Raw genomic sequence first — 14,847 nt, 5'->3', positions numbered from 1 at the left:
AATTACAGAGGATGTTCTACTAAAGAAATAACAAATCAGTTAGTCAGCTACCTTTTTTGACACTCTTTTGATCTTAACTATGATGCAACATTTCCCTCTTCAATTTTGAAAATTTTAAGTTTAGCTATTTGCCTACTTTGCACCGCTCACTATTAGACCTTCAACAAGATCGAATGTCGAAAAAGATATCTCTGGTAAAACCATCATCTCTAGTTTTTAAGGATGTCGGCCTGTTGGAATGAGTTGGAAACCGAACATATTCTGATGTTTAAGCTTAATTTGAGGGTAAATATAGCAAATACAACTGTTGATGACATGATGCAACCAGCCAACAAGATTTGTCGTCATTCTCAGCGCATCAGTTGGTTTGTTTTATCATGTGACATGTGAAATGGAAGAAAGGAAGGAAAGGAAGAAAAATAACCTTGAAGGGTGCAATTTCTTCCTCTCTAGGGATGTTCTAATTGGATTTGAGCTGTTGAGTAAGTGAATGTAGATGCCAACAAGAATAAGAGTCTGACTATGAGTTGATCATGTGGTTGGACCAAACCTAAGAGACAAATCTTGACCCTTCAATGTCTCGTCACTGTTTCTGATCTGATCAGTGGTTCTGATCAGGTTTGAGAGCTTCCATGGTTTCTGCCACTTCCACTTGAACTCAACCAACCATTCGTCATGGCTTCGCTTCCACCTGGAGATTTTGCCCTTCTGTTCACCAAGCGGCAACTTTTTCATCGGCATATGGGCAATTGGTACCATCTGAGCCAACCAACAACTAGTAATTAGTGTAATACTCATGGAGGGAGCTCACGCCATTAGAAGATTAATGTAGATTAATTAGTAAAATAGGTGATATCTCGTGTTTTGCGGGTCCCATTTCAATGGCATGAGAACATAATGAGATGATGCCCACAAAATGGAAAATAAAAAATTAGTAATCCAAATTTCTAAAATCAAAATGTTAACCTTTTGTGTTTGTTCAAAAACTACTTGGACCGGTCGGTTGCATATTCCAGCCTTAGAGTCGAGTTCCCTTGATTCTGGGAATGGCAATGGAAATTCAATACCCATATCTGCAAAAATATCGAAGGCAGTTGGAGCCTTTCCCTGTTATGACCATCCAATAAAAAAAATTAATGAGGAATTCGAACTATTTAGCCCTATAGCTTTGGAGAAAGGAAAAGTAATCTCAAGTCGTAGATCACATCATTGACAGTAAAAGAGGAAGACTTGATACACCAAAATGAACACAGTAGAAATTCATGAATTATCTTACCTTCTTAGAAGGAGCTGAAGTAGTTGTAGCAACTTGTCCATCCGTTTCTTTCGATTTCTTCGAAGGTGTCTTGTCCCTTGCATTTTGAACAGCTTTCTCTTCAATTTCTTTCCATTTCTTTGTAAGCCTGCTTACTTTTGCACTTTGGATAGAGGTTGTTTGTGTTGAAGCTGCCTCTCTATCTCTACTGTCATTTGGTTGCGACTTAAGCTCATCCAATTGTGCCTTTGTCTCCTTAGTTTCATATTCCTTTTCCAACAGCCGTCGTCTGCTAACCAAATATGTAAGCGTATATGACATCTAACTAGACATCATATATAATTTACTTGTAGCAAGGGAAACATAGAATCAAACAAATTGTGGTAATTTATGTTACCTTGCTTCGATAGCAAGACTGAATAAATACTGAAGCAAATCCTTAGCATCTCCCAGCGAGTGTAACATCTTCCATCGTGCAGCAGAGGCAGGATCAGGTCCCCGTCCGCCCTCTGAAATCTGTGAAGACAACACAGCAAGTGCAGCAGCAGAAGATTTCACCCTGCTTTCAAGTGAAACAATCCTAGCCGCTCTTGTATTTGGTGACAAGGATGGCCCTCTGACAGATAGGTAAGATAACAGATATTGAATGTCGTTATATGTTAAGCAGTATCCCTAGAAAAAATGCAAACGAGAAAGTGAAATAACTCTGACAGCCATTTTATATATACCTCTGCGGCTTGCTTCCCTGAGAAGACGACTTATCCTGAAGCTTCAGAAAGCTCAACTCCTCTTTAAGTTTGGCATGGCTGGATATATAAGAGAGAACGTTTTATTAGATTGAAAAAAACGAATGATTGAACCTAACTACATGGTAGCTTATGTACCTCTGAGTTTGTTTCTCATGCTCAATACGAAGTTTATGCCCATGCAGCACTTTATCAAGTTCTTGATTAAGCCATCTCTTCAAAGTTTTGATCTACAAATGAAATTAAAATTATTAATTTTCTTGAACCATACTATACAATAGCAGAAGTTTCTGTTTACCTGTCCTGTACGACTTTGTCCTCTTGGTTGAGCTGGAAGAGACAGAGGGAAGACAATAATATTACTACAAGCAGGAAAAGTTTGAGGATTAAAAATCCATTGAAACAATTATATACCGATAGTTTCACGGCGTGCAGTAACCTTGCGTGCTTCAAGCAACTCTTTTAGCTTTTTGGTAGCTCTTGCAGCTTCTTCTGTTTTCCTTTGAAGAACCTGCAGCTAACGAATGTAGTTAGAAAAATATTATGTTTATAACCAATTCATAATCGCCTATGATATCGACACAGATATATTGATACAAAATAAGAGTATCTTAGACAAAGCAAGGAGCTTTTGTAACTTGATTTGTGACAGTTCATCCAAGATCAGATCTCATGCAAATTCCAGTTACCTTGGATGTAATTTGAAGCAAAGAAGTCTCATTTAAAATATATTTTGTTACCTGTGTTTGGCGTTGATACAAAGCCATTAATTTGTTTAATTCAAAGTCACTCTTCCTGCTCTCCTTCTTTACCTGCTTGGATCCACAGCAAAAAATTAGTTTGCATATAGGAACAAGCTAGCATGTTGAATACATATGAACTCAAATCACCAAGATCTACCAAAATCTTTTAGCTATAAATTTATAGTGAATCAAAATCATTGGAAGCAGGAACTACATCACAATTCTATTGATATTACCTGCATCATTTGCTTCTCATGATTGGCCTTCCATTGCCGAAATTGCTCCTCCTCCTGTTTCACCTTTTGTTGTAGTTGTACCTGAAATGAACTAAAATTAAGTTATACAAATATCATGAGAATGTAAATGAGATCTTATAACAAATTACCTTTTGTGACTTAATAGAACGTATCTCATCTTGTAGTCGTTTCACTACATCATGATTCTTTTGCTTCAAAACTTCAATCTCGTGTTCATGTTTTCTCTCCAAATCTGAAATCTTTATATAGGTTTATTTAAACAGTTCAGCAGTTAGCAACAAAGAGGTCCAGGGCAGCATAATAAAGTGGATCACAATCACCTGCCTCAAATGCTTCAGATTTTTCTTCATTCATGGTTTGCTCCGTTGTTGCGGTCTCACCCAGAGCTTCAAGATGTGAAATTTCATCTCGCATGCCATCTCTTTCTAGCAGCAATAATTTGTTATCTTCCTCAAGCGATATGATTTTCTCCAGAAATTGTTGCTTAAGTGCTTCCATGTCAGGAGATCCAATAAGCTTCATCTCAGACTGCAGATAAGCCAATAAAAGACATAAAGGGTGAGCATTACTCTTCAATATAATGAGAATTTCCTAATTGCTTTGTCAACATAAGAGTATAGCATTCTTCTTTAAGTGCAAGTAAAAGAACTTTTAGAAAAGAAGACATCTTTATGGATTTCTGAAACCACAATGCTGAATGGTAGTCACTAATTAAAGAGTAGGTCAAAGTCCATATATTCTTGCGGGCATACCATACGTTTGTAGAGTTGGACTGCTTAAAATCCTTTTAGGGGTTCCAAACCATAGAAATGGATTTCGTTTCTAAAAAAATAGCATAATTATTATATTATAGCTCACTAGAAAGTCTCTCAAGCGATAACTGTGTAAATAACAGCACATTTGCCAGTCTATATTTTTCAATGGTAAGTACTGGACACACATATGTAGTATCGTTAATAAAATTAATTGTTAAACATTGATAGCATATCTCAATATCTCATACACAACGATCATCGAAATGAAGATGAATCAGCAGGAAAAGAAAGGAAGGCAGTTTAATTGAGGAACTGGTCGACTGTTTGAATTTAAGCAAGCTTTTCCTTCCGAACAATATCATACGTTTGTAGAGTTGGACTGCTTAAAGTCCATATATTCTTGTGGGCATACCATACGTTTGTAGAGTTGGACTGCTTAAAATCCTTTTAGGGGTTCCAAACCATAGAAATGGATTTCGTTTCTAAAAAAATAGCATAATTATTATATTATAGCTCACTAGAAAGTCTCTCAAGCGATAACTGTGTAAATAACAGCACATTTGCCAGTCTATATTTTTCAATGGTAAGTACTGGACACACATATGTAGTATCGTTAATAAAATTAATTGTTAAACATTGATAGCATATCTCAATATCTCATACACAACGATCATCGAAATGAAGATGAATCAGCAGGAAAAGAAAGGAAGGCAGTTTAATTGAGGAACTGGTCGACTGTTTGCATTTAAGCAAGCTTTTCCTTCCGAACAATATCGATAGCCAAAAAAACAAAAAGAGTAAGGATATGTATAAGAAAAGACAGATCAAGGTACCTCCTTCTGCTCCAAACATTTGTCTAAATCATTCAGCTCTTCCTGCAACATGCTTTGTCTAATTCCATGCTTGCTTTTTATTGTCGTTTCATCAGGTTCTACCGAAATATCGTCTGTAATATAACCACCTATATTTTTTATTTAAAAGGAGTGGTGAGACTAGAACAGAATTATATTCAATAAGTTATGATAATATGATCTATAAGTTATGGCTAACAGAAGGAGCATATGGATAGAAATATAGGAGGAACAATGATACATATGTATCCAGTCTACAGCCTACAGGTAGACCAGAACTGATCCATGGGTAGGCAACATGATGCCACCTAGTATAATTCTTGTGGAAATATACATTCAGTTTGTGGCAACTTACTTGCAACAGATTCCACTATTTCCTCTGGGGAGGGCATGCATTGTGAGCCTCTGTTACTTTCCTGAATAGAATCAAACAATCCAGATACTTCAATACCATTAATTCTATATTTAAAAGAAAAATATAAATGTTCTATCTGATGCTCATGAGAAGTATAAATCTACATACGTGATCATCTATGTCAGTAGGATCGACAACAGCATATGTGCTGCGATATTCATGAATCTTTTGGCAAAGTTCTGAGTTAGCAGCCTCCACGAAAGCACATTTTCTGCGATATTCATTTATTTTTTGAAGAAGTTCTGAATTGGTAGCCTCCACAATAGCACATTTTCTGCGATATTCATTACTCTTTTCGAGAAGGTCTGAGTTGGTAGTCTCTAGACAATCGATTTTTCTTTTAAGATCCTACAAGCAAGTAGTACAAGACCATAGGCACCTTATCAATAGTTTTTCTTAAATTCTACTTGAGTCTGCTAAAATTTATTATTAGAGGTAACCACACCATATACAAAATAGTATACAACACCTGTAGTTCAAGAAGTTCAGCTTCTTTCCTGTGAGCAAGTTCCACCTGCAGCAATCTCAACTGTTGCCTCAACTTGTGTGTGTCAGCAGGAAAGACTTCTTTTTGAACCTGTATAACATAAAAGAAAAATCCCATCAAGCATGTCAGTATAACAATATTATGCATGTCCAAACCACAGTTCGACAGAAATGAATGAAATGAGTGATTTTTTTTCATAATAGACTTACAGAAGCTTTATTCTGAATGTTGCGAGCACGATTAGCATACTTCAGCGTATTAAGAGTTTCCTCAGCATTATAATCAGCAGGGCTGACGCAAGCTAAAAGTAAGCATATTCAGTTACATTAATTGTTTCCACTTACCAGCTTTTTAGCGACTATTAAGTATTAAACCTGTTATACTTGTAAAAAGTTTTCCAAGAAACAGTTAGGAAAATACCTATCATAACAGTTTTGCAATTCCCACCAAGTGAAGCCTGTTGAAGGCATAAAGTATATTCACATCATGAACTAGCACAAGAAGATAGCTTAAACAAGATTTACAGAAATAAATACGATGCAGTTCAGTGGAATATTATTAATTTTTAGAGCATCTCAGAAAGATTTAGATCTAATCATTGTCAAACTTTCCAAGTCCTATTCTGCATATATGCAGGATTTCATGGCAGACCTTTTATGACATGCTCTTCTGAGGGGAAATAAGCATACAATTTACACAATAGTCAACAAGCACTACAAATCTATAAGAAAATGGTTCTATCAAGAATTCGATATTTCTTTAACATTCTTCGAAATGAAAGTATTGTTGATGTCAGTCATATATCCATCGACCATCATGTCTCATATGTGACCAACTCATAGTCTCGTACTACCCTAGCATAATCAGCCAATCACTTATATCTTACGTGTGCTTTAATTCATATGTTCGGCCATGAATTGTTAGTTAATGTGTTTCTCACATAGTCACATGAAAGGAAATTATAATACTCGAGATGACCTATCAACCAAGAGGTTGTGGGTTCCAAACCCATGGTGGACACATTGTAAATAAGTGTGTATGTGAAGTACTTACCTTTATAAAGATAGATAAAAAAAAAAAAAACCCTCTATTCAAACCTCTGCCGATATAACATATGAATTCCCATGTCCTCTTCTACCAATGGTGTTTAACAACCAGCACTTCTCTGGCATAGGCGTTACATATTTCCCCTCTTCTTTGTAAACTTTATTATTGCAGTAGATTTTTATAAAATTAATTACCTACACAAGTACTATGTCACTTTTTCTAATAATTTCTGTGCTACCTGGGTCTATTTACTCAAGTCTGTAAATGAAACATGGTTAAGGTCCAGTAAATTCTCAACCCAAAATTTATACCTGATAAAATGTCTATTTCAGTTTGATTTGTTATATATTGATATGATTTTCACCTCTGTTTCTAGCGCTTAAAACTTGAGAACATAATACCTACACCATTTCCTATAGAAGATATGCAGGAAGAAAATAAACAAATAAAACGCATGTTAAAGATTCTTTATAGCAACAACACTTCCCCACACAAGATCCTTTAAAGAATTTAACAGTGTTTTACAAACCTGCAACAGGCGAGTAAGTTTACTGTCTCGATATGGGATATGCAGTCCCTCTTTTCTCTTTTTATCATCCCCTAGTGCACTGATGACGTTCCCGAGTGCAAGGAGACCCTTATTGATTTGAATACCTGTTTCCATCAGAAGATGAAACCAAGAGAAAGAACTACTATAGTCATCAATGAGAGGTCTAAGGTGATCAGCCAAAACTGAATGGTACATTACTGTCCACATTTGCACTTACCTTCTTTCAAGCGAACCCCTTCCGAACCGGCTCTCTTAGCTCTCTCGGATCCAGCAAGGTCTACCAAATGTAATTTTGCACAGCGGTATACCTCACCCATAAGTTCACTTGATTTGCCTTCAACTTTATCTTTATCCTTCTGCTCTAATATTATGGTGAAGATTGCATGGGAACGACTGTTACAAACATGCCAAACATGAAGTTTATCCAATTTTCTGAAAGAAATCTAACAAACTTCACATAAATATGGTATCAACCTTAACAACTGATAAACCATAATGAATAGTAACATGGAATTCATACCATCTCAAGTTTGAGAAACTTTATACTATCTTATCTGCAAACGAACTGACAACCAGTCCCAACTTATATATGTATATATACTACATACATATATATATATATATTGATTACAGTATCTGGCAGGATGGAGCTTGGCAGGGGAAACTAATTTTTTGGAAAATAATACGGAGTAACAGTTTTTAGCTTATCATAGAACATTTACATTTATTAATAGACAACTTGCACTTATTTTGGAGTATCTATTTGTGTATAAGAAGTTTATTACATATTAAATTACAGTTTCAGTTCTGTTGTCGTTAATTTGGTGTCTTAGTCAAGATGTCTTACTACACTGTAATATGCTACTAAATATTTAAAGTTATATCAGTTGTACATTTCGCAGCGTTGAGTTTGTCTTAATTATGCTAAATTCTGCAGGCTAAGTAGATTGGGAAGACCAATTTATAAGCATTGATTTTATACATGTGAGAATATAGTATAATTGTTTGGTCAGATGTTCAAAATTACTTTTATAACAGACTATGAACAGAATGGATAACCATATTGAAGATAACTCAAATATCTACCATTATGGAACTGGAAGGGAGGGGGGAGGGGTATAAATTTAAAAAATGGTCACCTTGATTGATTATTCATATCTGTTGATGCTACTGACCGACTTGAACATCCTTGCTCTAGGCAAGCTGTCATTTCTTTCTGGGTACAGACGTTAACTTCCGATGATCCACTCAGGCTTACAGATCCATCTGATGCTTTGCGAATTTGTAATTGCTGCTTTCCAGCAACTGCATTCTCAGGATTTCCATCATTGCTTTCTTCTCTTTCAATAACGGCAGAATCCAACAAGTCCCTCACTTCTTCTTTTAGAATCTTAACATTCAAATCATCCAGTTAAAACCAATCATACTCCATAAATATATATAATAAGAGTAAGTATATTACGCCGCATATCAATATATTTTGGTTGCTAAAAAGCACATAGAGAGTAACCTCAATGAAGGAAACATGCAACTGGAATTCACTTTGATCTTTCAGAGTCTCGATCTTGTTAAAGATTGTGCTCATAACTTGAAAAATAAGTCCTCTATGGGAACTTTCTTTTGGATTAGTACCCATGGTGTATGTTTTTCCTGATCCTGTCTGCAAAACAATAATTACGTGAACTTCTAACACGATAATACTACACAAAAAATCTCTGCCAGAAATCCTAATGAGTGAAACTACCTGACCATAGGCGATAACTGTACTGTTGTATCCTTGAAACAAAGCATCTAAGAGCGGCATAACACACTCTTCAAACATTTTTTCCGATGGAGATCCTCCTCCATAAACATGATCAAATATAAAAGAATGTGAACCCATTAACACCTGCACTTGACCAAACAAGCGTTCAAACCTTCAGCGGTGTTGATTTATACTAAGAATATCAACTTTTTTAGTTTCTATAGATTATATCAATTATTAAAAAGGAGTACACCTCGATTAATCTAAAGGTTTAGGAATTTAGTATTTTCATGAATTACTGAGTGGATCTATGGCTCCAAATAAAAAATTATAACGAAATCATATCGAGGTCAGCATTATATGAGAATGAAATGATTCAGTTTCAGATTTATAGCAATCACATATTCATATTTTTTTCGATGCATTTCATAGATTATACACGAATATATCTAATAATTATACGATAATTTCCATAACGAGTTATAAAGCAGTAACCGAAAAGCCTTCTGCCTGATGTAATTACATTACATATATGTATATTCGTATTTAATTTAGATAGCCTGAATAATTAAATCCTCAATGTCAACAACATTTATTTCCTAATGAATCCGGCCATAATTAAATAAGTCTTTCATCCATAATATAAATCATGTTTTGCAAATATCAATGAAACGTCGACGATATATGTATATAAAGATATAGATATATAGATGATGTACGTATAGATAGATACCTGAGCGGATCCAGGGACGACGTCCAAACATTCTTGACCGCCGTTTTGGCGTTCATGGCGGAGGAGGGGACGGATATGCAGCGCAACCTTAACGTTGCAATTCTCCGGCGAGTTTTCCATTGAATTTGAATTTGATTGTTGTGTACGGAGAGAAATTAAATGAGGGGAATTTCATTGATTATTTTGGCGGGTGTTTATTATACTGTTTGTTGATTGATTGATTGGTGTGGTGAAAGATAATTAAAAATTAAAATAAAAAAGTTCATAAAGGTTAGATACGTCATTTTAACATCCAGGCCTCTTGAAATGTCCAGTCAGCATCTCTACGATTAGAAAAACCAAACCATAATCGAGCCCAAGTGGTGTCAAAATCTATGGTTTACGGATGTGGTCACTTGGGGTAATGTCCGATTCATCGTGACTTTCATTTTATCCGTGTTATTTGTTTTCTTGCTTTAAAATTAAGAAAAGAGAGAAAAATTTGTCTAATTTATAATTATTTTAGCAATAAATAGATATTAAACGTTTAATATTTAATTGTAAATAATGAGATGATGCAAGTGACTATCATACCTGGTTAAATATGAAGTCTTAAGACGTGTTTGGTTCACAAAAAATAATGAAATTTATTAAAAAATGAAAAATTAATGGGGTGTTCCAAATTGCGCTATGTGGTGTTTTGTTATCTTTCTCTACTCTTATTATAGTCAGACGATACTCGGCCCAAGTCTGGTTACTAAACTCTTTAGACCCTTTAACCTTTGCCTCTTTTTGACCGGAGGTACTTCTAAAAGTAGTCTTTCTACCTTCGTGTAGTGGTAAGACTCTCTACATCATACCTCCCCAAACCCGGTTTAGATACCGTTGTTGTTGTTGTTTGGTAGAAGAAAATGGAAAGATAGAAAGTGAATGAAAATCACTTCTTTTGCTTGGTGTGACCTAGAAAATGGAAATGAGAAAAGAAAAAATGAAAAATTTTCATTCTCTTCATTTTCTACAAATTAGAAAGAATGATGATCATGAAAATGTTCTATTTTTTTATTTAAGTTTTGATGAATTTTATCTGTTAATCTTAATTATTATTAAATGATAAAATCATTAACTTGTAAAATAAAATATATATTTATTTATTATATTTATCCTCTTCTTTGTAATTCTCATATATTCATTCAATCAACAACATATTTTTATTACATTTTCGTTCTTTGGGATTTTCTTCTACTAAACATCCCTAAAGAATGAAATTTGACGAAATGTTTTTGATTTTTTAAATATTTAGGTAAAGGACGAAATGAAATTTTTACCCGTCCCTAAAAAATGAAGATTTCATGAAATGAGACAATGTATTTATTCTAGCATCTTGCTAGCTTTCATTGATAAATAAAATTATATTACATTATATTGCATTTCAAAATATGTACAATAACATCAAAAAAAAAGTTGGACAGACCCAACTTATACAAACAAAACAACTTGAAATTCTACTGCAAAAGAGTTATACTAAAAACGAAAACTGATACCTCAATATCAAAATACACATACACCAAAAAAACAATGAAATCCAACCTCACCATACACTCAGCACCAAACACAAATTCAAAATATGCTAGAATTGGATCAAGTAGCTTCATCTTGCACAGTTTACTATTCCAATTCGCACACAAATTTCAAATTTGCACAACAAACCAGAAAATCAGTCAGCTACCAACATGCAATTCTCCCATTTCAACTGCCACTGAGCTCCTATATTAAGAACATTAGTTGTATGCCTTACTCTAATGGACAGAAGCTGATTTCTAACTCTATCCTTAATGATGTTACATATAGCCTCCTCATTCCTTTCCTTATCTTGAAAAATTCTGAGATTCATTTCTTGCCAAATGAAGTAAACAGCAGCTGCAAGGAGTATTTTATTAATAACAACACCAAAATTCTTTCCTTTGTGCATGACATTATCATTCAGAATGTCCTGCAGAGTATTATGATCCCTCAATTTCCAACTATAACACCTTAACCTACTCCAAATATCTTCAGTATATTTGCATTTGAAAAAGAGATGATCATGACTCTCATTTCCAACCTTAAAAAGAACACATTGCAGATTACAATGCTTCCATTTTGCATATCTGTCTTTAGTCATCAATTTCCCCTGCACAGTCAACCACAAAACAAAAGCATGTCTAGGAATTAACTGTTTAAACCAAACAACATCCTTCCATTGCACACATGGCCAATTAATCCTTAAGTCCTGCCAAACCTGCCTTGTAGAAAAATCCACCTGCAGATTGTTCCCAGTGACCCAAACTACTCTGTCTTCCTTACCACTATGTAGAATAGGAGGAGAAATAGCATTAAGAGCATTAAATTTATCCTCCCATCCATCAAGCTACATCCATTGTCCCTCATTTATCATATCACTAACTCTGGCATTGGCATCCAACCTAGCATCATATAGGATTCTTTTAGTAATGAAATTACTTAAAGGGCCTTATGCACTCCACTTATCATACCAAATTTGGCCCCGCTCATACTTTTAGGATTTGTTCATACCTTTAACCTTTTTCGGTACAAGGCTGTCACCCTGGTTAGATTCATATATGAATTAAGAAACATACAATTTAGCTGAATGTTGAATGCTAAAGTGACTTATTATAAGATACGCACCTTGTGCAACAACCAACTCCCTAAATAACTAATTCAACTAGGTATAAAATTACAAAGGGTCGTATTCGTAAATCAAAACAAAAACTAATCCGCACTAGGAGCCAAATGGAGATCCCAAGCAATCCATAAGTCTTCCACTCTTGTCGTCCTCTTAAAAGGAATAGTAAGAAGCTTACTGCGAACGGTAAAAATAATAGCTGCATATAGTTTGTCATGAGGTATTCTTTTCTTTGACAAAAGCCTTGTATTTTGTTCCTGCCAAATGTAATAAACCGAAGCAGCAAGCAATAATTTCAAAACTACCGTATGTGTCATACCTTTAACCTATAATGACTTTTCTTACTCCTTTGTAAAATAAACTATTTTTTATCTTTTCACCTTTCTATTTTTAAAAAACCAAAAATACTCTTAACTTTTAATATGGGAAATGATATCCCCACAACACAAATTAGTCATTCACAATATATGTATATATTCTACTGCACAATGTACAACTGTGTAAAACAATTATTGTTGTAGATGGCTAATTTGTGTTGTGGGGATATCACTTCCCATTCAATATATTCTCATCTCACACACTACATCTAACCAAAATATTTCTAAACGATTTTTCAAACCGATCTATCCAAAGTATCTATTTTATTTATTCACTATTTTAAATATTTTTATCTGATATACCTATAATATTCTTAATGAAATTTTTACAACGTACATTCTTGAAGTCTTAAAATAACTACATTATTTTGTTCACATCAAATTTTTTTACTGTAATAACCAAATCGTTACTATCACCACATATTGTCGCCACTGTTTGTACAGCCAATCCGGTTGCCTAGAAAGGAGGAATGGGGGTGTTTGTGGTTGTTTGTTGGCGGTTCCCTTCCGGTAAGGCTATGCCTTTTGTACGCCAAGAATGTGTATGTATGATTATGATGTGATTTAGCCATCATTCCCCCTATTTTTATAGGGGGTTCGTGACTTATTCCCTAAGTAGAGTTTTCATGGGCCGTGTATATCTTTTCCGGGAATAGGGGATTTGTTCTGATCTTCTTTCCTAATATATAGGATTCTTGATAGACACAAATCCTTTCCTTGTTTACCGAAAGCAGAACGTACCCTTCAAGTGTACCCTGGGTGTTTGCACCTGAGTGGGTACGTCATCAAGCCCCCCAGTCTAATGGGGTGACTCTGCGAAGATCATCGTATTAGACTCTTATCTGCCCTTCATATGCGCTTTTCATTTTGAAAGTCCACGCAAAGTCTAGGGTCTTTTTTGAAAATACTTTTGGTAGGTTTGGGGTATTTAATTTGTGAGATAGTGGGCGCGTATCTCGAAAATTAAACCCTTGATCGACGGCCTCCTTGTTGAGTTACCATATAAATATCTTCTCATTGTTAATATCGATCCAAATTATTCATCCGATCAAAATTATTTTGCTGCTTCTTTGAGAGAGAAAGTCGTCGTCTGCCAAAGGTACGATCTTTTTCATCTACTCTTGTTTTTAGAATAAACCCTAGGGTGAATGGGGAAACGTGGTATTGCCACTACAAAATCTGTTGTTGATGTTGACACACTCAGGGATTTTGTTGATCAGTTTTTCCCTGGTCGCCATTCGTCTTTCCGATTACCCACTCGTTCTCAAAGTGCTTTAAAACCTCCGAATGGGTTTGTTAGTATTTATATGAAAACGTTTACTATGGGAAACCTAAGATATCCTTTTCCCAGTTTCTTCCTTGAAATCTTAAAATACTTTAAGTGTCACATCTCTATGAGGCATCCGCTAGGCTGTGCTAGGATAATTGCTTTTGAAGTTGTTTGTCGTGCCTATGGTGTTGAACCATCCGTAACTTTGTTTAGAAAATTATTGAGTGTATCCGTCGCCGGTGACTGGATTACCATTGCCAATAGGCCTAGTATCGAATGTATTATTAAGGGTGGTGTTGACATTCGTGATTGGAAAGATGAATTTGTTTTCATGCACCATAGTTTGTTTCCTCAACATTGTGAGTCTTTGTATGAAAAAAGTAGACTTAAGGTTCAAAAGAAAGGGTTTTTTGGTGATCCCATCCCTGATGACGATTGTGGTGAGATATATGATATTTTAGAAGAAGAGAGTTTTGTTGTTTACCAGTATCCGGATGGGATTTTGTTTAGGGCAAATCTTATTCCTGCTCTTGCCGAAGGAGAGCAAGAATTTGATGGTATGCTCCCCTTATATAATCTTTATACTCTTTCTGCATGTTTTGTCATTGTGTTTCTTTTTGTTATTTGCAGAGATGTCTTACCTGAAGTTTGTGAAGAAGGGTACGAAGGAATTTTCCTAAATGCCAAACCCCAATGCCTCTGCTGTTGGTGGCAGTCTTGGTGAGAGGACTTGTGAAACAGGCGAAGTTGTTAGTCGTCCCCCCCCCTTTGCTCCAAGCTATTGATGTTGATTTGATTCCTGATGCTGGTAAGAAGAGAGTCAATGTTCTTCCCCCTGGTGGTTCTATTGGTACCCGTTTGAATAAAGCTAAGATTGCTGCTGCTAGTGCTCATGCCACAACTGATGACATTGAAGAAGGAAATAAGAAACCTCGTGCCTCAAGCAGAAAATCCA

General features: G+C 35.2%; 1 protein-coding gene across 1 annotated transcript; it reads right to left on the bottom strand.

The window, feature by feature from the left end:
• Nucleotides 1–257: 257 nt before the first annotated feature.
• Nucleotides 258–9,786, bottom strand: LOC122587486 (kinesin-like protein KIN-4A). The gene is made up of 24 exons (XM_043759672.1): nt 9,584–9,786; nt 8,851–8,994; nt 8,617–8,766; nt 8,246–8,496; nt 7,324–7,499; nt 7,086–7,210; nt 5,930–5,966; nt 5,719–5,810; nt 5,492–5,599; nt 5,131–5,370; nt 4,963–5,023; nt 4,590–4,717; nt 3,322–3,529; nt 3,130–3,233; nt 2,981–3,061; nt 2,742–2,813; nt 2,416–2,512; nt 2,300–2,331; nt 2,140–2,231; nt 1,984–2,061; nt 1,653–1,871; nt 1,277–1,544; nt 967–1,107; nt 258–759 (listed from the first exon to the last, which is right to left on the bottom strand). Exons 1-24 carry the CDS (start codon nt 9,701–9,703, stop codon nt 532–534), a joined length of 3,252 nt encoding a protein of 1,083 aa, XP_043615607.1. The 5' UTR covers nt 9,704–9,786; the 3' UTR covers nt 258–531.
• Nucleotides 9,787–14,847: the final 5,061 nt, after the last annotated feature.

The sequence above is a fragment of the Erigeron canadensis genome, chromosome 2 (assembly GCF_010389155.1).
Source record: "Erigeron canadensis isolate Cc75 chromosome 2, C_canadensis_v1, whole genome shotgun sequence".
Taxonomy (NCBI): domain Eukaryota; kingdom Viridiplantae; phylum Streptophyta; class Magnoliopsida; order Asterales; family Asteraceae; genus Erigeron; species Erigeron canadensis.
Note: the sequence above shows the minus strand (reverse complement) of the source record. Positions and strands in the feature narration are given on the sequence as shown.